This window comes from Myxozyma melibiosi (assembly GCF_037950935.1).
Source record: "Myxozyma melibiosi strain Phaff 52-87 chromosome Unknown BZA70scaffold_1, whole genome shotgun sequence".
Lineage (NCBI taxonomy): Eukaryota > Fungi > Ascomycota > Lipomycetes > Lipomycetales > Lipomycetaceae > Myxozyma > Myxozyma melibiosi.
Window position 1 is genome coordinate 3,080,770 of NW_027042915.1, and position 23,852 is coordinate 3,104,621.

Sequence of the window (23,852 nt, forward strand, 5' to 3'; positions counted from 1 at the left end):
TCTATTTTTACGATACGAAAAATTGAATTTGATAATATATAATACTATTCATATATTCAAAAAAGGAAAAAACGTTATATATCATATAAAAGCTACCTAGCCAAACAGAAAGGCTCGAAAAACAACAGACATTGAGTAGAGAAAAAAAGAAACGATCAGTTAAGAATTTTTGGAACAGATTTAACTCCAGGTGTCAGGGCCAAAGTAACCCTTTGCCGGAATCGGGAACACGGTAGCCGTGCCATCACCATCTACACCCGCGTTGGAGACGGTTCGTCCCCACCATGGGATACTGACGTTCGTGACCTGCAGGGTAGCGAAAATCAAGATAGCGCAGAGAGCGACACCCGCGCTGAGCGCGGCGGTGAGCACGAAGTTGTACTTGGTCCACCAGGCGAGGTAGTGGCGACGGATGTAGTACATGAAGATGAAACCCATCTCGAGACCGGGGGTGTAGTAGGAGAGGTTGTAGCCGGACTGGAACAAGTTCATGCCCGCAAGGCACAGAATGGGGTTGAAGTTCTTGAGCCAAGAGAGGTACTTGAAGCGCATGAGGAAGACACGAGTGTAGTAGCAAGGAGCTCCGATCAGGACACCGATCAAGAAAGCCCACTTGAGCATGGGGTACAAGGTCTCAAACATACGCTTGGGTCCGACGACACCCCAGACGAGGGTAGCGGTGTACAGCGCATTGGGGAACGGGCAGACGAATCTGTTGGACTGGTCCGAGGCGCAGAGATCAGGGAAGGACTGGACCAAGACGTTGTAGGCCGCGATGGTAACAAAGGTCTGGATGATGGTAGCCAGCAGCTGTCCACGAAGAAGCGCTCTTGGCGGGATCTTAGCATAGTGTCCGAGCTTCTGGTCGCCAATCAAACTCTCAGCCTGGGCGTCGACGTTCCAACCGTACACACGACAGATCATGTTTGCGATAGCGTGCTCGGGAATCATGTAACCAGCGACGACGATAGCGATATCGTTGAATCCAAGTTCGTAACCAGTGATAGAGAAGATGATGGCACTAGGGAAGATAAGGAAGATACAAATGACGATAATGACGATGATGGACCACCAGGGAGTGTTCGTCGGGTAGACAACGCAAGCAATGATGCCAAACACGAGCGACAAGACCAAGATGATGAGATACCACCAGTCAGGAACCTCAGGGTACGCTCTCATAAGACGGCAAAGAGCATCATCATAGTTGTCAAAGTTGGATCTTCCACGGTAACGCAGAGCCTTGTAGAATCCAGCGAATCTCTCCTTCAGAGCTCGCCATTCAGCAAGTCCGATGTAGACAACCGACATTGTGAACATAACAAACTCAGAGCCATAACACATAAGGTATCCCATAGAAAGGAAAGGCGGCGAGTAGTTCTTGTAGTTCTCAAGGTTGAGAGTGAGATCGTCGTTGACGATACGCGAGGCATTGTACTTGTTGCCCTGGTTATCAAACGAACTGGTGGAGTTGATGGGGATATGGCCCATCCACTTGTAGTTGCGGTAGTAGAGACCAAGCATAATGAGACCGGCAATGAACATTCCAGAGTACTGGTTGGCCAAGGAGAAAAACGGAACAGCAAGAGGAGCAGTGTAACCGATCACACCCCAGTCAAAAGTAGTAAGAGGGTTGTATCCCAAGCCGATACCGGAGCCGGTCACGATAGCCAAGTTCTTGTTGTTGGGTGCAATCCAGGTCATCCAGTTGAAAGTACTGAGAGCAGTGAAGATAAAGCCGGGAAGCCAGTAGTAGATCATCATGCAGCCCAAGACGATGAAGAAGAACTTGTATCGGGAAATCGTCCATCCGTGGATGCTGTGCTTCTCTTCGGGAAGCAGCAGGGTACGGTTAAGCATGACTGTGGGCAAGAGTGAGGGCCAAATAGCCTTCGCGGGATAGACCACAAATCGTCTAAGAAGACCAGCTAAGCCGAAACCAAAGAACTGGGTGGAAGTGTTGAGCAGGAAAATGAAACCAAAGTCGACCCATCGCTGAGCAAAGAAACGGTCGAGCTTCATGACGACGACGTAACTCATAAAGTTACTGGATGTCGAGCCGACGTTGACCATCAAAGTGGCCAACATCTGCTCCTTGTTGTTCCACGGTCCGGGGTTGAGTGAGATCCGATGACCACGGATGGAGAATCCCCAATCAGGCAGGACGCGCTCCAAGAATTTACCACAGGGGTAGAGCAAAATCTGAATAGCGGTAGCACCAATTGTAAGCGAGGGCTGACGGAAAGTGAACATCTGATTGATGAATGAACCGGCCGCAACCCAGCAAATACCAAGGAAGTAAGCGCGGATTGTCTCGACAGGGATGGAGGGATCATCCATAGGATCGCAGACAGCTCGCACCTCGGGGTAGGGAGAGTGGAACTTCAAGACAGTGGCTTCGATCAAAAGATCCAAGACGTACTCCTCGTGGCCCTTTCCATAGGCGTCCTCACCAGCTAGCAGGCTTTGAATCTTGACAAGAGAGCGCGCAGCAAAGTTGGTATCGTCGCCGTGGTACTCCGCGGCAGCAGTGAGAACTTGGATAGCTTCCGAGGTCGACATGGTGAGCAGCATATCAAGCAGATACTCCAAGACCGGGTCGTTGCCCAAGATATCAACCAAGTCATCGTGGACTTCATGGTTCAGACGGTCGAGCGCCCGTTGACGCAAGTCCGGACCAAGGCCAAGCTCGGTGACCGTGATATCGGTCTCGTTCTTTGCGTTCTCGATGACGGGATCGTCCATTACCGTTTCCTTGACGCCATAGTTCTTCTCCATTTTGATGCCGTCAGACGACGCAGCGTCCGACTTTTCGTCGTATTCACCCATCTTAATATACTGAGCAATTCAATTGATTAGCTTTCGGCTTTCCGGATTGAAAACGAGTATAGGTGAATGAAACTTACAGTTTACACTCTTTTCAAGTATAGGAGAGACTCTTCTTGATTGCTGCGGAATCAATGGGCCGGCAGTGTGGACTGTACAGCATGGTAGTAGGCTTTCAATCCGAGGTGGGGAAACCATGGTGGTTATGTACTAGGCGGGACGAAGGAGGCCTACCCTGGCCGCATCTCTATCAAAAGACGGAGACATTATCGCGCAGACGCCTACTTTAGAAAAGCTTACTGTATCGCTGGCGGTCAAAGCGTTCCAGTTCGGCAGCTGAACAGTGCACCGCACAGTCTCGATATGCAATGATTTACTTTAGACCAATGCGGAGGTCTACTTCTACAGATCACGAGAGCCGACTAACGTCGGTCGACCAACACAGCAGAAGGAGCAGAGGCAGACGGACAGAGAGAGAGCAGGTCGACAGGTCTTGACAGGGTCTCTGCCGACTGCAGTCTTTGCGGATTGCTTATCTTTAGGCGATTGGCAATCTCTTATCATGCGTGGGGACTCGCCTGAACCCAAACCGTTGTTGTGCCCCTGAACCCTAATTTAGGCGTACACGTAAAATCTTATCGCGTCGGGGTCTGCTTTTTGCTCCAAAGGGGAAGTCTGCAATATGTCTGACGGTATGTCTACAGCAGGGTTGAATTGATAAAGGAAGATTCTTGAATATGCGCTACAGACAGACGACTATCTTGCAGCGGAAAGACTACCCGTCGTGTGACTGAGTCCTGTCTGCAGCAAAAGGAGGAAACTTATTGTGACAGCCCTAGGTGGACACGGAAACGATAACGACTCAAGAGACCATCCTATGGACTGCATCAGCCTCCTCGAGCGATTCACATTTTGATGTTTTTGGGTTTTGCACCAGGGACAAACTGCACTCTGCATTATCTGCCGAATATCCCTCCTTTACGAGAAGGAGCAGTGCTACTTCTGATCGACGTGCACTTGTCACCAGCACTTGCTTGAGGGCCTGCACCAGTTGCATCTGGCATGGTATATCCTCCTACGAAGACATTCACCTGTTGTCTGCCAATCCCTCTCGTCCCTAAGAAAACCGCGTAATCTGGGCGTAGATTAGAGTTTTATGATATATCCATCCCCACCCGCCCTGCTGCATTTTTCGCCTTTCATACAGACCCAGCCAGCCAGGCTTATCAGCTACGGGCCGCCTCTTGTCTACTGTTATCTTATTTACACTGTTGTGGTGGGTACTCAATTGGTGGCTACCTCGTGACAGTGAGATTGCCAGCTCAGACGGTGTTGACTGCATGTGGAAGAGCAGACAGGTCTGTCTGCCCCTGTCGGCTAATGGTATTGGCCTGCTCGACCTTGCTTCTCACGAACAGGTCCTATATGTGAAGTGTAAAGTAAAAAGGTGAAACCTCGGAATGACAGATTGTTTGAATTGAGCTGCTGATAAGATAGGAGCCGTTCACTTGCGCTGGTTAGCGAAGCACGCGTAGGTTATCTACAGGGACTGGACGGCCTTTGCCATTCCCCAGGCCGTCAGCAGGCTTGGCATCCGGCGGGGAAGAATCCCGGTAGAAAGCCTCGGTGACTGCTGTGTCCGCATCGAAAATGAGAGGTTTTTGCTCGCAAAACAGCCGCAATCACTCTTCGTCAAACAGATGCCCCAAATAGACACCGGTATTCGTACGCCAACGCAGCAACGGACTACAGAACGTACTCGTGGGAAAGATAAGCGGGTGAGGCCTTTGATTCAGATAACGGGGACTGATTGTTCTGGCGGCGACCGAGCCACTTCCCGGGCGCCGCATCGGGTTCCCGTCTGAACCAATTTTGCAACGTCTTTGCTGCTCCTGATCGGCATTGTCTCCCCTTTAGGCTCTTCCTTAATCGCAGAAGTGCACACGCTATCTTCATAATAAAAGCGGCTAGACCCAAGACATACTGGCAAATTCATTTGGTATCTTAAAATAGTTCCGATAGCTATCCGCGCAATCACCGCCCGGCTCGCTGTCGACCAATCCACACTAGTCCGCCCTGCCGACTCGTAACCTTCCGCGAATCATCTCATTCTGCGCCGTCTCATTGGACCGCGCAGGCAAGGCTTATCCTGTCTTTGCGATAGCAGCGGCGGGCTGCTTTTGCTTTTTATCAGCTGCTCTATCTGCGGCATCAGTCAACCGTCAGCTCTTGAGCCGCCCGCAGCTGCTCGCGTGCTGACAGTGTGTGTGTACTTTTATCTATTATCACGTTTGGATCGCTTTCCCAAACAGCGGTCCAGATGTCCGCTGGACTGAGAAACGGATCGTGGGTGAATGGGCCATGGCCCGTACCCCTTCCATCCTACACAGGCCGCAGCAACTTAACTCTACCGACAATGGACACGGCTTCTGAAGCAACAAGCGGTCTCATTGGCCATCTACGAATTCGAGGCTCCAGAATTAATTCTGCTACTCAATTGTATGGTTTATATATCGCACGCTTACTTCCCGTCGTCGTTAAAACTCGCAATATGAAGAGCGAAGCGGCGGCGTGCCCGGTCAGTCTTCAGAGTATATCTCCTCATAGACTAGCATGTCCCAATATATTAATGCCTTTGGACAAAAATGTCTGCAGCACCGCTTGCTAATCGGTAATTTTCCAACAATTCTGTGGTTTCCACTCGAGCTGCCTGGCTACGCCAAAACATGATCTGTGGTGTAATCCGATATGGTGCTTGTACCTGTCCCTGGAAATCGAAATCAACCTCCTCCAATCCAGTACCATCCCAACACATCTACTAAACTGCTTTCTTTTCTCAACGTTGGCCTTCAGGTGCATTTTCTGCAGCTAATGTCCAACGAGGATGAGATCCTGACAGTAAGGCGGTCGTACTACAGCCATGCTCTGAGCGATTTCAACAGCCGCAAGGAATCATATCGCCTCTGTAAAATTGACGAGATATTTCATGCGGAAATTGTGGCTTATGAAGTAATGAAGAGTACACCCAACTCACTTGATTGTGACGCTAATAATCATTCGCTGGAAAACTCGTACGCGGAGATTGTGGAAGTAAGTCGTGCCATCTATCTCACAGTATTCAGCTTAGGATACAGCGAGCAAACTATGACGGCAAGCTCTAACGGATATTTTAATGACAAAGGGTCTTTTTATGACTCGTCATGGTAGAGTAGCTCTGCTCGACTTTTATTCACGCGCCGGCGAGAAGTATGCACTAATCTCTTGACTCGTAGGGGAATTCAGCAGACCCGAATGTTTCGTTGACGTCGGCGACTTGCTACATGGTGCAATCACTGCAGCGATGATGCTGGGTGCTTATCAGTTCGCCCTTCGACATGCTTACAGCTGGATTGCGGACTGTCCGTCTAAGACAGAGGTGACTGATTGCCAATCCAATCCATATCTTGACGCGTTTTTGACTCTGTTATAGCCGTATATATGCGCCTCACGCTGCTATCTGGCGTTGAGTTTACCGCATAATGCATTCAAATTGATCGATCGAGCACTACACTTGCATCCGGATCGATTAAGCTCACTGCGCTCGCTCAAAAACTCGCTCAAGATGCTCTGTGTCACCCCTGAGCTGGATTATCTTGAGACGCGCAAGTTCCCTCCTTCTTTCGGGAGTGCGCGGACGGTATTCGAGAATCTTCCGGGAGAGGTATTTTCTATGATTCTTCAATATGCCCGTCTCGATACACGAGGGCTCTGCCGCTTGCTGAGAGTGTCCAAAGTATTCAAAGAATTCACTGAGAGCACCCCTGGGTTATGGAAACATCTGAAGTTCGTGCACACTAATACGATCGTCAGGAAATCTGATATATGGAAGGCAATCATTCTGGCTGATGGACAGATGGAAAGCTTGGAAATAGCTGATTGCATGTCACCCAACGAATCTCGAGGGTTCATCAAGGATCTGCTGTCTCTGGATGCGCCAATGCTCATAGATATTGGAGAGCCTGATCATGCTGTCCGGCTTGAATTCGACCGGCAAAAACATTTAAAAAGTCTACGGTCTCTTAAGCTGGAGTTTAACTGCGATCTCACTCGTGATTATAGGAAAGCGCTGCATTTTTTTGGACAGCTGAATGTCCTTCACCTAAACGTGCTTAATTTTTCAGATATTTCTCCATACATCGAAGAATATTTCCCAAATCTAGTGGAGCTGAGGCTGGTTCGCCAGTACAGTATCCTGTCACAAAAAGTCCAACTGAAAAAAACGGGAACGGTTTCGCCAAGCGTTCACACAAACCTGAAAATATTCCATTTCGGGGGTCCCACCAATTTCATTGACGCCTTCCCATATCAGGCAGATCACGGCTTGGTCTGCATCATGCAGAGTGAATTGCGAGATTTGATCAAATCAATGCCTTTTTTGCGTGAGCTTCACCTTATTGGCTGTATGTTCGACGAGTATTATGAACTGGAGAATAGTACGATGGACGAGTATGAAGCGCAGAATATTGGACTTGACCTAATGAATTGGACACCTGAGTTGGAGGTTCTGAACTTGGACAGGAGCAGTATATGGCCGATGCCGTCAATTCCTGCCACATGTGTGAAACTAACGTGCAACGGATATACCTCCCCAACTCCTGAGAGAGTTGTCCGAAGATCCGGAAGATGGTACTATCATTCGACGGACAGGCCAGTTGATGACACTCGATTGAATGAATTTAAAAGAATTAAAGACCTCACTCTCCTATCGTTTCCTGGAGGTGTTGAATCACTTCTTTGCTGCTTGGCACGGTTCCAGTCGTTGGAGTCTTTAAATCTCAACGAGAACTCAGAGGTGATAGCATGGGGTGACCCCGTCAGTGAGGAACTGGCCAACTTTCTTATTTATGATTGTGGGTTTTCTACGCGAGTTCTGAGCTGTTCCACGTCTCTGGAATGCATCGGCGTCATGTTTCCACGTCTCAAAAAACTGTCAATTGCCTATAATGGGATGACGAACGACTCTGTCTTGGAGAGCTTGGGAAAGTACTTTCCTAATCTTCAGTATCTTGATCTCTCGTCAACAATGGTTTCTTCGCATGGCATAACGATGTATCTATGGCGTGACAGTATTGATCATCGCCCGAATTTTATGTCTGGATATGTTCTTGAGGACTACATCAAAAAAAGACTACCTTCCAAGCATACACAAACACTACAGACGTTAGTGCTCACCAACTGCCAGGCAGTCGATCCGCGGTTTTACAAGTTTTGGAAGTCAGTCGGAGCTGCAATTTACACTGACGAGTATGTCATGTATGATTCGAGAAAATCGCGTCGATTGGAGCAAAACAGGTGATTTCAACTACTAGTAGTTGCGAGTGACGAAATGTGTGCTGACTGTTCCTCTAGAATTTTTCATAGTCAGTACGAGCCGACGGTTCACAGGCGAGAAGAGTCATACGACTATACTTTTGATGTTGAAGAAAACCTTTTAGCGTGAATGAGTGGAGCGAGTATGAGGGTTTCGGTGCTTGTGTCGTCCTGATGTTGTACGTGAGTCCGACTATATGCAGATATAAACACCACTGGGTCACTGAAGCAGCAAGCTACACTCCTCTTATATGTACACACATGATCGCCGATCACAAACAAGCACAGCCGTTCTTTAGTGGACGAGCAGGTCTGGTCTTGTGATGGATTAGGATTAAATCAAATTATGTCTTTGTTGAAGTTTTGAACACAGACAGCTCGAGACTTCATATATCTACGAGTCGGGAGGTGCTTCCTCCAGAGTGAAGGAGGAAGATAAACTGTTGTGTAATTCCCAAGAATACAGTAGTAATATGGCTACTTCTTGAAAGAAATGACAAGCCCAGCCAAATTACATTTCAATAAATAACAGTGGAAACAAAAGCCAAGGTCAAACACACTGATCGACAGGCGACACATAATTCAATGTTTAGACAACCGAAAACACAAGAGATTTTAGAGTTCTATAATAAAGTGATGGAAGTGCGGCTTATACACCACTAGTGAAACCCTAAATCCGCATTGCTTATGAAATTGCTTCTCCCGCCACCGCCGCTTGCTGCCCAATCCCGAGACCGGAATTTTCATCTTTGCAACTTTCTTCAGATCGTGTGCAAACGAATTTTATCAGCGCAATCCGACACTTTGCAACCACTTTTTACCACCGACTCTCGCCTTTTGTTAAAGGTGCACTCTCAAAACCTCCTCTGAGCGCATTCTCTCAGATCAGAGAGACTGCTTGATGGGCCTTGCGACGGTTCGCTGTATTTTGCATTAATATAAAGTACAACAACACTCTTCCGGCTTCTTCCGCTCGTCCAGGCTCACGCATCTCGGTGGCCGCTATTGCTCCTCAGTCGATCAATAACCCACAAGATGCCAGGCCCGACTCGGTTTTCTTTGCTGTTTGCAGCGTATCCGACAATCACAGCTGCGATATTGCTGGCTTTTCGCCGACTGCAGCACCCGTTTTTCGACCGGATAATAGCGCAGCCAGCACAACAAGTACGCTTCTTTCACCGTACTGCCAATAACGCTCTTGCAATTACAGCACCAGCTGGAGCGGCTACTGCTACCTACTCTTCTTCGCAAAATATCGGCGGCACTGCGAATGTGGGGAACGGACCGAATAACGTGCCGACAAGTAACGGCGGGTTCAGCTATCTGATTAGTCCTTCGTTTCGCCCCAAGAACCGCAGATCTTCAAGCGGAAAGCCGAGGCAGCGAAAGACAACTCGGCCAGACTCTGGCGAGGACAGTTTCTTCTACGCAAAAATCGGCGAGTCTGACTCGATTGCGCTTGGTGTGATTGACGGTGTGGGCGGATGGAATGAAATTGGAGTCGATGCAACTGATTTCAGTCATACCTTGGCCGAAACTATGTCAGAGCTCACCTCAAAGCTGGTGACTGACTCGGTAAAGGCGGACGCTGATAAGCAAATCGTGTCAGAATACTCGTTCCCGCCTCTTGTCTTGCTCGACGCTGCCTACACTGCCGTCAAAAATTCAGGCCAGGTCAAAGCCGGCGGCTCGACCGCTTGTGTTGGAGTTGCTCACAGCAACGGCACTCTGCAGGCAGCCAATCTGGGCGATTCCGGATTTTTTATATTTAGAGATGGAAAGCTACACTACATGTCTGACCCTCAGACCCATTTCTTCAACGCGCCTTACCAACTGGCTATCATTCCCCAGCAAATCGTCGAGGAAAACGCTCGTCGTGGCGGCAAGAACTTTGACGACAAACCGAGCGACGCCAGTTTATCCACCCACAAGCTGAAACACGGAGACGTCGTGGTGTTTGTAACTGACGGTATTCTCGACAACTTGGCGCCGCAGGATTGTTTGCGGATAGTCAACGAGGAGATGGTCATCAACGGAAACTGGATCGTTGACAGGCGCTCGGGTGATATCCATGCAAATGCCAGCGACAAGCAGTACACTGGTGTTGAATCGTTAGCCAAGCGGATAGTGGGCGCGGCATTCAAGGCTAGTATCGACCCCAAAACAGACGGCCCTTTTGCCAAAGAAGCGCAAAGGCAAGTTAAGGTCCTCTACAAGGGTGGCAAGCCTGACGACATTACCGCCGTGGTGATGTTTGTGCAGCAGCCCTTAGGCGGACGGCCCCAGGAAAAGTTATAGTGACTGGGTCAGCTTTGCGTATAGAAAGAGATAAAAAGTTCTGAATGGATTTTATTTTTTTTGTTTTGATTTGTTGATCTTTCGTGATGCCAATTGCTCTTTTGTTACTCTGTGTTGCTGTGTTGCTGTGTCTATATGTAACGTGGCTTGTTTTGTCTCTATATCACTGAACGGCGTTAGCTCTCTTTACTGGTTTTGGATTATGCAGAGGCGTGCTCCGCTTGCTGTCTTCGGTTGTTTTTTTTGCAGCATGATTATGATTTTGGTGTCACGCGTGTTGCCTCCCTTTGGGATTTTCTTTTTCGACTCTCCTCCTCGAGTTAGTGCTCTAATATACATCTGTGGATATTGAATCTCTTCGCCTTACGTACAATTAATCTACATACGTTGGTCTACATTTTCTCCGACCAGGAAACCGTTTTGGCTTGTGAAGCGGGTTATATATTGAAATGACGCTCTAAATACTCTGTAACGAATAAAGACAGGTATTTCGGCAAAAAAGAAATGTCAAGCGTGCAGCACAATGATACTTCCACCCCACAAAAATTTTCTGAAAAGCACTAATAAATCAAAAACTAGGCGGCACAACAAAATATCGTGAAGAAAGACGTAACCGGTCATCGTGTAAAGATTTCAAATAGCATATTCGCTTGCAGCGTGTACCGGCGTGTAGATACACTCGAGCTCTCAAGCTGAAACGCTACTCTAATGCCGGAAACCGTGACTCTTCACGAAGCCGCAATTGCGCATTGCACTTAGGCAATGACGCAGAACTGCTGGGGACCGGGGGAGTCCTGAGCCTCGGCTTTAAGAATGATCTGTCAGAATCTGATTGAATGAAAAATAGAACCGTACAAAGGTGCAGACACTTACTGGCAGAGACGGGCTTGTTGACGAGAGTAATGGGCTCCATTGTAAAGATTGAGGTTGGTTTTTGTTTGAAGAAGCTGGGAAGCAAGTGAATGATTGTGATAGCGAGTGGTGCTGAGGAAAAGAAAGCGACCTTGGAGGGGATTCGGGCATCAATTTATAGACCAGAAACCAGGCGGGTCTTGGTCGAGAGGGTGTACATCTGGGGCTCGGATCTTCTGAGGTGGCAAGCCGATCAACGTAAGAGAGCAGCTAGGTGAGACAAGAAGTAGTGCACGGTAGTTTTGGATTTAATGAATTTAGAAACGGTACCATCAGAGGAAACCGGATAACAGCACCCATGTGTCCCTGACGCACTAGTCACTTCATATCCGCTTCATATACCTGGCACACAGATCATCAACATCAATTTAATGACACATAAAAGGGTAGATGTCGTATCAAATTCATTCCCAAAGATTATCAACTGAGCAGAATAGCGCAACAGGTCATGTTCGGCATTAGCAGAAGAAGCAAAGCACAGCATGCGTATAGATGTTGCGGGAGTATCGGCAGGCGCCCGCGTGTATACGTATACGGTGCTCTAGTGTCAAGCAAGGTACACATTGGATCCACCCCAGATAAGGATGATTCGGCAAGCCAGAAGTCGACCCCTCATCCTAGAGTTTCTCGGCAAGGTCGTCGACTAGTACCTTCCGATACTGAAAGATAACAGAACGATCTGGTCCATAAACACGCAAACAAAAGTGCAGATACATAGCAGTCAGCGATACTCTTGACTGGAATAGATCTACAGCAAGAGCGTAATAGCAGCACAGAAGGCGTAGTAAAAGCGATGGTGCGTAATGCAGCCACAAACGACAGATACAGATGTAATCCGAGAGCGTAGATAAAGAGAAAATTAAACTCGCTAATATTAAGAATGCCATGTGGCCGCTAGTGGGCTGCCCGAGGTGGGACCTCGAGTTGGTATTGTGCCAGAATTGGTATTGTTCGGCTGCCTTAGTATTGTTGTCTGTCTGGCCACGTTCCCCGCCCTGACAGTCGGCCAATAGCCGGATGCGCTCACTGAGACAACGTCAGCACCCGGTGCATAGATTATTTCCTGTGATGTGTATCCATTTCGGATCGTCGTGTACACATTCGGCTCGAAAATGGCGGTGAAGATGACGGGAGTCCGGGGTGCCGTAAACATCAGACCAATTGCGAATGAACATATAACCCTGAGCAGCATACAGCTCTCCCATATGCAGAGTCCACGTTTCTCTCCTCTTTTTGACCGCTGATCATGCCGTATACGAAGCTTTCATGTATATGGGGCGAGTGTAGCTGCATTGCTGCCTGCAGATTCAATCGTTGCGGTTGTTCCAAGCTGCGGCGTCATATTGTGGAAGTGCTCCACGCAGCGAGTGCCGCGATCATGGAAGCTCGGCTTGGACGAACCCAAATCACTATGTCCCGTACAGCGCTCTTCAATGCTCCAATCTTTTTTCTCCAAGCATCCAGCCTTGCTCTATAGTATGAACGTACGGTATTTTGTATTACAGACTCCGTTACAGGGACAAGAACACATCTATTTTGCTGCCAACTGCGTACAGTCGTTGCACGATGCCAGCTCGAGTGACTACATGTTTACTTGTTGTTTTACCGAATCTTGCAATTACTCGCCCCGGAATATCCGGAGTACTCTCATTGTCGCCAAGGTGGTCTACTTCAGGCATCAGTATTGCTCATCACCGCCGTTGAAATCCACCGACGCTAGTAGACAATTTCCCCACCAAAACAGATCAATTCAGTAATGTCACCTTGTCTCGGGAATGAGCGAGATTAGCAGCAACAATTTCTAGGCTCTAGCAACGCGTCACGATAAACTTACAATCGAGCCTCGGTGCCCCTCAAGCATTAGGAGATTGACTAAACAGAATCATAGTTTTAATACATCCGCTCCCGCAGCAAGGGTAGGATATCAACATCAAGATACCTCCACCCCAGCCTTCATCTTCCTGGCCTGATTAGGCTCAACTGCTTCTTGCTATTGTCGGCAAGACAAATCCGTCCACTCCTCCGTCCACTTGCTCTGCTGCATATTGCCCCTTTAACATGTACATCTACTTTGCTCGATGAAGTCAACGATCATTATCTCAATCAGCGAATGTTCCGCAAATGACCGAGGAAATTGAAAGCTGTCAGCATATTTCTCTTGAGTCGATTCATCTACAGTAGACGAGGACGTAAACAATAGCAGCCAGTTCCGGAAATCTCAACGTTTCTCTAGATATCGTTAGTCCAGGAAGTGGACCATCCTCTCAAAGCGGAGGCTGGAAACTATCAGTCAATATCTTTGGCCAAAGCTGGATTTTCTGTTATTTCCCCACTGATCTCATGATCAGCTAACGAACTTTTGATAAGCATATAGGAGGATTTTGCCGCGCTCGTAAAAACGCCGGCGTCATAAGCCCCCTCTGAAATTCCGGCGGCTAAGCTAATGGACAAATTTCTTAAAAGACTGCCAGAGCTGAAAACTGCCAGAGCTGAAAACTTTGATAGTAGAGTCATTTCTGGAAGCAGCAATTTGAGGAATCCGAGGAGGCAGATGAGTGTGTACAGCCGTTATCATGCCCACAGACCAAATGAAGTAATCTCGTCGGTATGATTCACGAGATTACCGCTTGGAAAAATAGGGGACCAGAACAATATGAAAGCCATCACAGCATTGTGCCGAGATTATAGACTCATCGTTTGCTCCAAAAGAGTCGTCCTCTCCAGAACCAAATTAGTTGTCCTCTCCAAAATCTTCACGTATCAAGCGTCCACAGGGTCAACCTTTAGAGTGAGTGTGACAATTCCGTGTCTGAAATGACGTGCTCATGATTATCATTATACTAATCAGCAGCAGCAGAAAGCTTGAAGAATGACCGTTATCAGGATGCCCTCTTTCGTTTCCATGATCTGCAGTTTTGAAGATAAGTAAGACTCAGTAAGTCACGGCCTTCTCTATCAATGTGGTCTTTGCTAACAAGTATCCAAAACAAGCAGTAATGCCATCAGAAATACAGGCTCAGAGGACTTGTGGAATGGCGCCATCTGACACGATTGACTTCACGACACGGTGATGGCACGCAAATATAAGACGTCCGATCTCCGTCTCCAATCGCCATCAGACCCCCAATCGATGCAACCTGCAGAAAATCAGGTCTCCGCAGTCTGACTAAAGCACGACACCTATACAGGATATCTCAATTGCTGAAGGTATCAAGTTCGTGGCTAGGATCTAGCAACTGTCGAAACTGGTGGGTAATGATGATGACAGATCTGTGCTGGTGTTTTAGTTAGCCCACAGCATCAAAGAAGCCGTATGGGTGAATTGACGATATTGCACAGCCAAACTATGACGCTTGCTGATTCAGTCTGTATCGCAATAACATTTGTCTTTTGAATGTAAATAGCTCGTTGACTTATAGAAAATCCAGTCGAATTGCCCTTCCGACATGTTTGATACGTCGCTCATAATAGATTCGCGCACTACGTTAGTTAGCTATGCGGGATTGATGACAAAGCAATTACATAGCAAGTTAAGACATTTCTTCTTTTAGAGACCCTAAACCTCGTCTTAACCAGTGTGCCTGGCTGCCGCCCGCTCTCCACGAATGCGCTTGGACTATGACGACGAAGACATCTGCGATTCTCTTCGAACTTGCTTTGTTTATCCCCCTTCGTTCTCCTTCCAACCCACTTGTCTTCCCTCTAATCTAGACAATGCCTTCTCTTCCGCTTATTTACGTCTTTCAGGACGCAGACGACATGGCACCTGCCCTTGCCGACTACGTTCTTTCCGCCCAGACTGCTGCGCTCCAGCGCCACGACGCTTTCAAGATTGGCGTGTCTGGCGGTTCTCTCGTTGCCAATCTCAACAAGGCTCTCTTGCATGACCCCAAGGTTGAATGGGGGAAATGGTACGTTATGCGCCATTTATTATTGTTGCTTTCTGTACTGTTTTTATCAGCAGTAGTGGCTCGACAGTAATGCGGCATTACCTGACAACAGCGGAAGTACGGCTGTTATCTCTATTTCAGGATACGCACGATATCGCAGCCAGATTGACACTATTTGCTTGAATAAGTCAAAACTAACGTAATGTTATTCTATACAGGCACATTTTCTTCGCCGATGAGCGACTTGTCCCCCTCGATTCGCCTGATAGTAATTACGGCCTGCTCAAGTCCGGCCTCTTGGACCAGCTCCCGGAGGGCACTCCCCAACCTATCGTCCACGGAATTGATGTTACAAAGCTCGATGACTCGCTTGAGATCGCCGACGCCTACGAGAAAGATTTGATTAAGAGCTTCGCGGCTAAGGGTAAGTTGGATGATCGCAGTCTTCCCATACAAACCTTTATAGCGTACACATTAGCTGATTTTTCGTCTTGCTATTACAGACTCTGTCAGATTGCCCGCTTTCGACCTTCTCTTACTTGGATGCGGCCCTGATGGTCATACCTGCTCGCTGTTTCCCGGACACGAACTGCTACGGGAAAACATTGCGTGGGTTGCCCCGATTGAGGACTCGCCCAAGCCGCCCCCACGACGAATTACGCTTACCCTTCCGGTAGTCACACAGTCTCTTAGGTATTGCCCGGATTTCATACTATTTTTTGGGAGATTATTACATATAGTTTTCTGGATACTAATTCGATGATGCTATATAGAATTGCGTTCGTTGCAGTCGGTGAATCGAAAGCTCCTGTTTTGAAGACCGTGTTCGAGAACCCCGAAGAGGGATTGCCATGCTCCCTGGTCAACGAGGGCGCCCGGGGAAAGGTGACATGGTTCGTCGATACGCCAGCAGTTAAGGGCGTTGCAGTCCAGAAGAAGGAATATAAGCCTTCCAATTTATAATCACAGAACAGTATGGGGTGTATGTATATGATGGTAGGCGGGAGCCTGTTTGCGATGGTGGGTAAACAAGCCCCACATGGGGTCTGGGTTTGGCCCTGGTTTTTTTTGTGGATTGATAACGATAATTCTCCGAACGCCCTCTCTCTCTTAACGGAACGGAAACGAAATGAAAGGGCCAACGAGATTGCTTGTGGTTAAGATGACATGGTACTACATAGCGGCGCAGTACATAGCATGGCAATTTCTTGCGTTACTGGGGGCAGTTTTGAGCATTATTGGTCATATACATGTGTGGAAAGACGGAAGGCACCAGTGAGACGATCAGGAACTATCAAGCAGCTCGCCGATGCCGTAAGAATCGAGTTATCGGCTCTTTGGTTTTATGTGGAACATGTGCTACAATTGGCCTGCTCGGTGGTAACGCTATGTTTATTTATGTTTTTCTCCTTTTATTTCTTTTATTTATATTTATTGTTATTTACCATGCGTTTCTGTCGTTACTGGTTTGATTTCTTTTCATTTCCCATTCGTTATATGTATTGTTATATGCATTTAAGTGGCTATCTCGTTTTCCCATCGCTTCTACGTTCCTCGTTATCTAAGCTTTATCTAATACTTCACACTGATGTTTGTCATCCCAGCTTCTGCATTTTCCTTTCCTCTTTTGTAAGTCACGTGTATTACGCGATTGCTGACAGGCCGCCAGAACTGGCAACGGGGAACTCGGAAGCGACATTTCCGGGGAGGCACCCCACACTCGGGGTCATCGGCCATGGCTACTTTAGCCTCCGCCCGCGAGCCCAGCGCAAGCGCAAGCGACTCTTGCAGACGTCGCGAGAGTATAAAGACCTGCTGCAGACGCCTAGTTATCTCCCTGCCTGGTCATCATCTTTTGTCGCAGTCGTCCGTCTTCCGCAATGGCTTCTCCTCTCTTGCTCGGCGATATTGAGAATCCCAAGGTTACGAACCGCAACAGGCTCTCAACCCGCGCGTACGCGATCCCAGAGTCGTCGGTTATCCTCAATGGCACTTGGAACTTTTGCTACACGACCTCGCCTCTCCTCGCTCCTTTCCCTGACGCTCCCGCTGACGAGACCTGGAAACCAATCTCGGTTCCTGGTAACTGGCAGCTCCAGGGCTATGGACACCCGCACTACACCAACGTTGTTTATCCGATCCCGGTAGACCCGCCTCACGTGCCTTCAGTCAACCCAACCGGTGTCTACGAGCGTGAATTCTCTCTGCCTAGCGACTGGGCAGAGGGCTCTGAGATTCGACTCAGATTCGACGGTGTAGACTCTGCATACCACGTCTATCTTAACGGCGAGCTCGTGGGGTTCAGCAAAGTCTCGCGCTCGTCGTCTGAGTTTGACATTACTAAGAAAGTCAAGAGTACTGGAAACGTTCTGCGCGTTTACGTGTACCAGTGGTCTGATGGCACCTATATCGAAGATCAGGATCAATGGTGGTTGTCTGGTAAGTCCCCTCCCTCAACTCCAACGTTTTGATTACGATTTTTGGCTAACAGCTGTCATTATAAGGTATCTTCCGCGACGTCACTCTTATTGCATTTCCCCCTACCGGTCACATTGAGGACTTTTACGTGGTGACTGACGTTGCTGAGGATCTGTCGTCGGCCGTGGTCAATGTCGAAATCACCACCGCGCGTATCAATGCCGACACTGTGCTTGATATCAAATTTGGCGATCTGGCTCCTGTCCAGGTTCCAGTCTCTGCTGCCACGTCAGTTTACAACACCAAATTCATCGTCGAGAAGCCGAAACTTTGGACTGCTGAGACTCCCAATCTTTATCCTCTCAGCATTTCCCTTGGTGGTACCCATTCCGTCTCACAGAAAGTAGGCATCCGCACAATCAAGATCATCAACGGCTTGATTTGCTGCAACGGTAAACCACTCGAGTTCCGGGGTGTTAACAGACATGACCATCACCCCAAATATGGTCGTGCCGTTCCTCTCGAGTTTATCAAGCGCGATCTTCTGCTTATGAAGACTTACAACGCCAATGCGCTGAGAACCTCACATTACCCTAACGACCCGCGGGTGTACGAACTCTGCGATGAGCTTGGACTGTGGGTTATGGACGAGGCTGATCTGGAGTGTCATGGCTTTTACGACGCTGTCGCCCGTCCCGAGGAGATCCCGGAGCTCATGGACTACGACCAGCGCAAGAAGTTGGTTTTCCCCCGAGCTGCTGAATTCACTTCCAACAACCCGGAGTGGGAAGACGCTTACCTTGATCGACTTCAATTGCTTGTTTTGCGTGATCGTAACCATCCCTCAGTCGTCATCTGGTCTCTTGGCAACGAGTCGTTCTACGGTCAGAACCACGCAAAGATGTACGCGCTTTCGCACAAGCTTGATCCCACCAGACCCGTACACTACGAAGGTGATATGAAGGCCGTTACCGCAGATATGTACTCTGTCATGTACACTCCTCCCAACAAACTGCGTGAGATGGCCGCTGAATTCGGCCCTAACTTCCAAAAGCCTTTGATCATGTGTGAGTATGTTCATGCTATGGGCAACGGTCCTGGTGGCTGGAAGGAGTACATGGAGGTCTTCCGCGAATTGCCCGTTATGCAGGGTGGTTTCGTGTGGGAATGGGCAAACCACGGATTCTGGGTGGAGAAAGATGAAAAGCAAAAGTACTACACATACGGTGGTGATTTCGGCGAGTTCCCTAACGATGGAACATTCATTATGGATGGTCTGTTGAGCTCAGATCATACTCCTACTCCCGGAATGTTGGAGATGAAGAAGGCTTATGAGCCCATTGCGGTTGAAATCACAAGTGACTCGGTTTCTATCAAGAGCTACTACGACTTTGTCACGCTCGACCACTTGGAGGCTGAGTACATCGTCTCGAAGTTCCCTCTTTCTTCGTAAGTGGCTCTTATTTGTATCTTTAATTGTGCTTAACGATGCTAACACATAAGCTATAGAACTACCAAACCAGAGATTCTTCAGCAGGGTCCGTTTGAGATTCCTGCCGTTGCTCCAGGTGCTACAGTGAAGACCAAGCTCCCGGCTATCAAGCTGTCACCCGAGAATAACGACAGTGAGATCTGGATGACGATTGTCTTCTCGCTCAAGGAGGCATGCAACTGGGCTCCCAAGGGCCACGAGGTTGCCTGGGCACAGGCCCCTCTTCAGATCCCTGCGCCCACTCCTTCGCCTCCTTTGTCTCCCGCATCTTCAGAGGGATCGACAGATGCCCTCAAGATTGTGGTCAACACGCCCGCGAGTTTGACTTTGGAGTCTGAGGGATTTGTGTTTGAATTCGACAAGGTGCTCTCAAAGATCTCGAACTGGGTCGTCGATGGAAAGCAGCGTCTTACGAGCCAGAGCAACTTGCTCACCTTCTGGCGCACGCCTACTAGCAACGACATGCCCGTCGATTTCCCCAACTGGCAAAACTTCGGCCTCGACCACATGTCTGTGCGCTCGATCTCAACAGAAACCGTCCCGGGCACTGAAGGAGTAGTCAACATCGTGACCCGAAGCGAGTACGCGACACCTGTGCTGGCTTGGAAATTCTGCGTCGACACAACCTACATTGTCTGTGCTGCGACGAAGTCCGTGCAAATCAAGACGTCCCTGACACCCTCTGCTCGCGCGCAGAACATGATCCCGAAAGAGATACCGCGGGTCGGCTATGAATTCTCTTTGGCTGAATCTGTTTCTGACAACGGCAGCGCTCGCGCAAAGTGGTTCGGTCTCGGCCCTGGTGAGTCCTACAGCGACAAGAAGATGGCGGTGAGGGTCGGCATCCACGAGAACGAGGCCCGCGCGCTTGACTACTCGTACGAGGTTCCCCAGGAGAACGGAAACCACGAGGGCACTCGCTGGGTTTCGATCACATCTCCTGCCACTGGTGCCGGTATCGAGGTCTCGATGACCGAGCGCTCAGGTGAGGGACGCCAATTCGGGTTCAAGGTCTCGAACAAGATCGAGGGTCTCAATGGCGCCCGTCATCCTTGCGATGTGACTGAGAGCAACGACTGGATTCTCAGAGCCGACTACGCACAGCATGGTGTAGGCACACAGGCTTGTGGTCCTGGTGTGTATGAGCCTTACCGACTTAAGGTGGGCGATGGTTATGCCTTTGACGTGCTGCTCAAGGCTATCTAAAAGATTGCGATACAGAAATTTCGACTGATCAGTAGTTGTGTGAATGTGGGAGACAAATGTTGGAAGGACAGTTAGTTGTATAGTGAGTGAATAAATTGAATGATATGGCTATTCTTGTATGGAACATTGTATTGCTCCATGAGCTCAGATTCACGCAAACACAGTAGCTGAGGTCTGTTCTTCTGAACATCAGATCGAGGGCGCGTAAAGGAGTAAGGGGCTCGATCTGCTTAGTAATCAAACGAGCAGAATAAAAATGTTACCATTCAGGCTGACGAGAAATATCACGTGCACGATTTTACTGTGAGCTGCTCTCACAATTCTCACGATTCTGACTCATCGGAAAGAAAACACACCTCACCAAGAAAGCGTTTGAATTCACAGAAGCAGGCAACACCGGAAACGGAGCACGCCGGGAGCAGCAAAACAGAGAGAAAAGAAGACACAACCAAAGGTTTTTCTTTCTGTTTGCGAAAATGATGTCTGCGCGCGAGGAGCGCAAGATGCGGGATATGGTTGCCCGCATCGAGCGTCTTGAGCAGCAGGACAAACAGCATCATGACGGAGTGCCATCGCGGAGTTCATCATCGCCGGGTGTGACTGGTCGAAAACGAAAACGATCTGCGCAAGCGAGTCCGTCGTCTACGAAGGGCAGCTACTCGGGTAGCGCTGCGGCTGTCAAGACAAGGAAAAAGAAAGAGCGGAGCGCGGAGTCGTCGAGGAATAACAATCACCACACACCTTCGAGCAGGGACTATTCCTCATCCTACTCATCTGAATACGACGAAGGAGCCGAGAGTGAGATGTCTACAGACGATGATGTCGATTGGTTACCGCCAAAACTGGTTCTTGTGCGCAAGTTCTTCCGGACAAAGGAGAAAGAGCGGGCAAGGAGTATGATGATGTCGCCGAATTCGGTCGCGAGCCATGAATCGACGGTATCAAAGGGAGAGTTAAATACGACGTCAGATGCGGAGATACCCAGTCGGAAGGGAAGTAATTCGAGTGTCGGAGCGGCTGCGGTCAAACATGGGAAAGAGGATAAGACTGAGGAGAAGAAACTGAGCGATAAAATCAGTGCCTCTTCGTTACCGTCTACTTCGTCGAAGTCGCTATCAGCAAAATCGGTTTCTCCCAAGCCAAAACCAGGTGGTTTACCAAGCGATACTATCAAAGAGAAGGAGAAGGAAAAAGAGAAGAAGGAAGAGAAGGAGAAGAAGGAAGAAAGGGAAAAGGAGAAGCAAAAGGAGAAAGAGAAGGAGAAGGAGAAGGAGAAGGAGAAAGAAAAAGAGAAGGAGAAGAAGGAGGAGAAGGTTACAAAAACAAATGGACCGGATTTAGCAGACCTGTTCTCTGATACGATCGAAGAATCAGTTGCACCACAGTCAGCATCAGATACTCAATCAGAACGGCCCGCAGCAGCAGCAGTGAACGCAAAACCAGAACCGACTCCTGCCGCTGCTACTGTCTCTGCATCGATCCCTTCGTCAGCTCCTTCAACTGCGCCTCCAACATCTACTACTACTCCTGCTTCTGTCTCCGCTCCTGCTCCCACTCCCGTATCCACCACTGCACCCGCTCCTACACCTGCTTCAGCGACACCAGCCCATATACAGGCATCGACACCAGCACGGCCGAGTGCATCACAACCGCTGCAGCCGCACGCGACCAAGCCAGAAACACCAGTCTCTCAACGACATCATCTGCCTGGTCAAGTGCCGCCCTCACAAGCTCCGTATGGTACCCCCCAACGGCCTGCACATATTCCTCCGCAAGTGCAGCCATCAGTACCTGTTACTCCTGCTCCAGCGAATGGACCACAAGTGAAAGCTACACCGCTGCGCGTGCAGACTCCTTCGACTGTACAGCAAACACCCGCGAATTTTGGGGCCCCTGGACAGGTCCATTCACCGTTTGCCAGTATGACGTCGCCGTCACCGACTACGCCGGGAATTGCTTTGGCGTCGGCAGGTGGAACTACACCTGCACAACCTGCTGTGAGCGCTCCTGTTCAGACACCACATCCCCCGCGACCGGTGAAGAAATTGTCGTTTGCGGACTACAAGAAGAAGCAGCAACCAGCGGGTGGTGCGAATAGCGCTAGCAAACCTCCAGCAGCAGCAACAACGACTGCGTCTGAAGGTAGCGGTAGCACAGAGGAGACTAAGAAATGAAGAGAGAGAGTGTAGAGGTTTTGTACGATAGGTTTTTTCACTCGAGATTACCCCGGGTTTATCTCTACTTTTGGATTCTATGAGAATCGTGTATTATTAGAAATTGTATTCTTTATTTTGTATTGCCTGATGCAGGTGGTTTTGGAGGTAGTAAGGAAATTGCTTATTGAAAGAAACAAATCCTTGCTTCAGCAGTCTTATAGTAGTAGACTATTGCGCATGTCAGCATTTACTCATGACTGACGGCAAAGGCCGCGATCGAAGGAAGGGATGGAGCCACATAATTTTTTGCTGGCTGGGCGGGCGTCGCCGCCGGGCACGCGATGATTAGAGTTCAGCATTTGTGACTGTGAGTTAGTCTGTGACTGAGTAGTGTGATTAATACCCGATGCGGCAGGCGGCTGGATATTGCCGAAACGGGAGTGTAGATGCTCGTCGTCCGGGGCCGAACCTTCTCTGCCCGAGGAGGCTTGTCGAAGGGCTGATCGAGCGCAGTAGATTTAACCAAAGCCGACTCTCGCGCTTCTTCTCTCCTTCTCTCCAACCTGCGCTCGCTCCTGGCCTGGCTTATACCCTCCTTCCCCCTCACCCTCTTCCTCTCTTTCCGCTGCCCGTCTCCCTCTGGCTCTCCAGATCCTCCTAGATCCCCGCTTGCTTCACTCTCTTCTCCCAATCAATTTCTACGCGTCGCGTGCGCGTCACGATGTTCTCCTGCCCCCAGCCCTACTTCCAAGACCCCAGCACCATGCCCTTCAGCAACCCCTACGCGTACGGCGACTACAACATCTACACCGGCGGTCCCGTATCCTACGAAGAGCAGCTGGCTACCCAGCAGCAACAGCAGCAGCAGCAGCAGCTCGACTTCCAGCACCACCAGATGCAGGTGCAGGCTGCACACCAGACCCTCTCTCGCAAGCGCACTTTCCACGAGTCTGAGTCCGAGTCTGCTTCCAACCTCCACGCGGGGCCCGCTGCTGTCGCCTTCCGCCAGATCACCCCGGTCAAGAAGCGCAGCGCGAAGCCCATCGAGACGCACATCCACGGTTAGCTTGCCTGTTTTCCTATTTGAGTAAATTTATTTTTTCCCGCTCTCCCGTGCTAACAGCGTTGCTCCCAGCCTCGACCCTCCGCCGTCTCTTCAACGCAAACCAAAACCAGGTCCAGCAAACCGCGGCCGTCTCAAACTTCTCGTCGGCCGTCGGCCAGTTGACCGAGGACCTCGACTGCGAGGACTGCGACAACACGATCAGTCTCGAGGAGTACACCGCCGAACCCGACGCGTACTCGTGC

General features: G+C 49.3%; 7 protein-coding genes across 7 annotated transcripts; 5 read left to right on the plus strand and 2 right to left on the minus strand.

Annotated features, from left to right (window-relative positions):
• Positions 1 to 31: 31 nt before the first annotated feature.
• Positions 32 to 3,026, minus strand: BZA70DRAFT_254363 (OPT oligopeptide transporter protein-domain-containing protein). Its single transcript, XM_064910758.1, has 2 exons — positions 2,904 to 3,026; positions 32 to 2,835 (listed from the first exon to the last, which is right to left on the minus strand). The coding sequence occupies exon 2, from the start codon at positions 2,824 to 2,826 to the stop codon at positions 181 to 183; it is 2,646 nt and encodes an 881-aa protein (XP_064771307.1). The 5' UTR covers positions 2,827 to 2,835; positions 2,904 to 3,026; the 3' UTR covers positions 32 to 180.
• A 3,368-nt stretch (positions 3,027 to 6,394) lies between these two features.
• BZA70DRAFT_42626 (uncharacterized protein) lies at positions 6,395 to 8,538 on the plus strand. Its single transcript, XM_064915112.1, has 3 exons — positions 6,395 to 6,523; positions 6,673 to 8,212; positions 8,272 to 8,538. The coding sequence occupies exon 2, from the start codon at positions 6,716 to 6,718 to the stop codon at positions 8,156 to 8,158; it is 1,443 nt and encodes a 480-aa protein (XP_064771308.1). The 5' UTR covers positions 6,395 to 6,523; positions 6,673 to 6,715; the 3' UTR covers positions 8,159 to 8,212; positions 8,272 to 8,538.
• A 330-nt stretch (positions 8,539 to 8,868) lies between these two features.
• BZA70DRAFT_254366 (phosphatase 2C-like domain-containing protein) lies at positions 8,869 to 10,470 on the plus strand (the record flags this gene model as incomplete). Its single annotated transcript, XM_064910759.1, has 2 exons — positions 8,869 to 9,735; positions 9,769 to 10,470. The coding sequence occupies exons 1-2, from the start codon at positions 9,208 to 9,210 to the stop codon at positions 10,468 to 10,470; spliced, it is 1,230 nt and encodes a 409-aa protein (XP_064771309.1). The 5' UTR covers positions 8,869 to 9,207.
• Positions 10,471 to 12,154: 1,684 nt separating this feature from the next.
• BZA70DRAFT_42425 (uncharacterized protein) lies at positions 12,155 to 12,735 on the minus strand. Its single transcript, XM_064915111.1, has one exon. It carries the CDS (start codon positions 12,572 to 12,574, stop codon positions 12,257 to 12,259), a length of 318 nt encoding a protein of 105 aa, XP_064771310.1. The 5' UTR covers positions 12,575 to 12,735; the 3' UTR covers positions 12,155 to 12,256.
• A 2,361-nt stretch (positions 12,736 to 15,096) lies between these two features.
• On the plus strand, positions 15,097 to 16,235 carry BZA70DRAFT_265570 (putative 6-phosphogluconolactonase; the record flags this gene model as incomplete). The annotated part of the gene is made up of 4 exons (XM_064910974.1): positions 15,097 to 15,293; positions 15,491 to 15,696; positions 15,776 to 15,965; positions 16,046 to 16,235. The coding sequence occupies 4 exons, from the start codon at positions 15,097 to 15,099 to the stop codon at positions 16,233 to 16,235; spliced, it is 783 nt and encodes a 260-aa protein (XP_064771311.1).
• Positions 16,236 to 16,948: 713 nt separating this feature from the next.
• Positions 16,949 to 20,611, plus strand: BZA70DRAFT_43013 (glycoside hydrolase family 2 protein). Its single transcript, XM_064915113.1, has 3 exons — positions 16,949 to 17,711; positions 17,777 to 19,139; positions 19,200 to 20,611. The coding sequence occupies exons 1-3, from the start codon at positions 17,153 to 17,155 to the stop codon at positions 20,386 to 20,388; spliced, it is 3,111 nt and encodes a 1,036-aa protein (XP_064771312.1). The 5' UTR covers positions 16,949 to 17,152; the 3' UTR covers positions 20,389 to 20,611.
• On the plus strand, positions 20,596 to 23,035 carry BZA70DRAFT_273323 (uncharacterized protein). Its single transcript, XM_064911812.1, has one exon. The coding sequence runs from the start codon at positions 20,865 to 20,867 to the stop codon at positions 22,560 to 22,562; it is 1,698 nt and encodes a 565-aa protein (XP_064771313.1). The 5' UTR covers positions 20,596 to 20,864; the 3' UTR covers positions 22,563 to 23,035.
• The last annotated feature ends 817 nt before the right edge of the window (positions 23,036 to 23,852 follow it).

What these genes read in the sequence shown, in the direction of transcription:
- BZA70DRAFT_254363 (XM_064910758.1), bottom strand. Translation starts at nt 2,826, where the DNA reads ATGGGTGAATACGACGAAAAGTCGGACGCTGCGTCGTCTGACGGCATC.
- BZA70DRAFT_42626 (XM_064915112.1), top strand. Translation starts at nt 6,716, where the DNA reads ATGGAAAGCTTGGAAATAGCTGATTGCATGTCACCCAACGAATCTCGA.
- BZA70DRAFT_42425 (XM_064915111.1), bottom strand. Translation starts at nt 12,574, where the DNA reads ATGCTGCTCAGGGTTATATGTTCATTCGCAATTGGTCTGATGTTTACG.
- BZA70DRAFT_43013 (XM_064915113.1), top strand. Translation starts at nt 17,153, where the DNA reads ATGGCTTCTCCTCTCTTGCTCGGCGATATTGAGAATCCCAAGGTTACG. An exon ending in GGATCAATGGTGGTTGTCTG is followed by an intron (nt 17,712 to 17,776) that starts GTAAGTCCCCTC and finishes TGTCATTATAAG; the next exon opens with GTATCTTCCGCGACGTCACT. An exon ending in TCGAAGTTCCCTCTTTCTTC is followed by an intron (nt 19,140 to 19,199) that starts GTAAGTGGCTCT and finishes CATAAGCTATAG; the next exon opens with AACTACCAAACCAGAGATTC.
- BZA70DRAFT_273323 (XM_064911812.1), top strand. Translation starts at nt 20,865, where the DNA reads ATGATGTCTGCGCGCGAGGAGCGCAAGATGCGGGATATGGTTGCCCGC.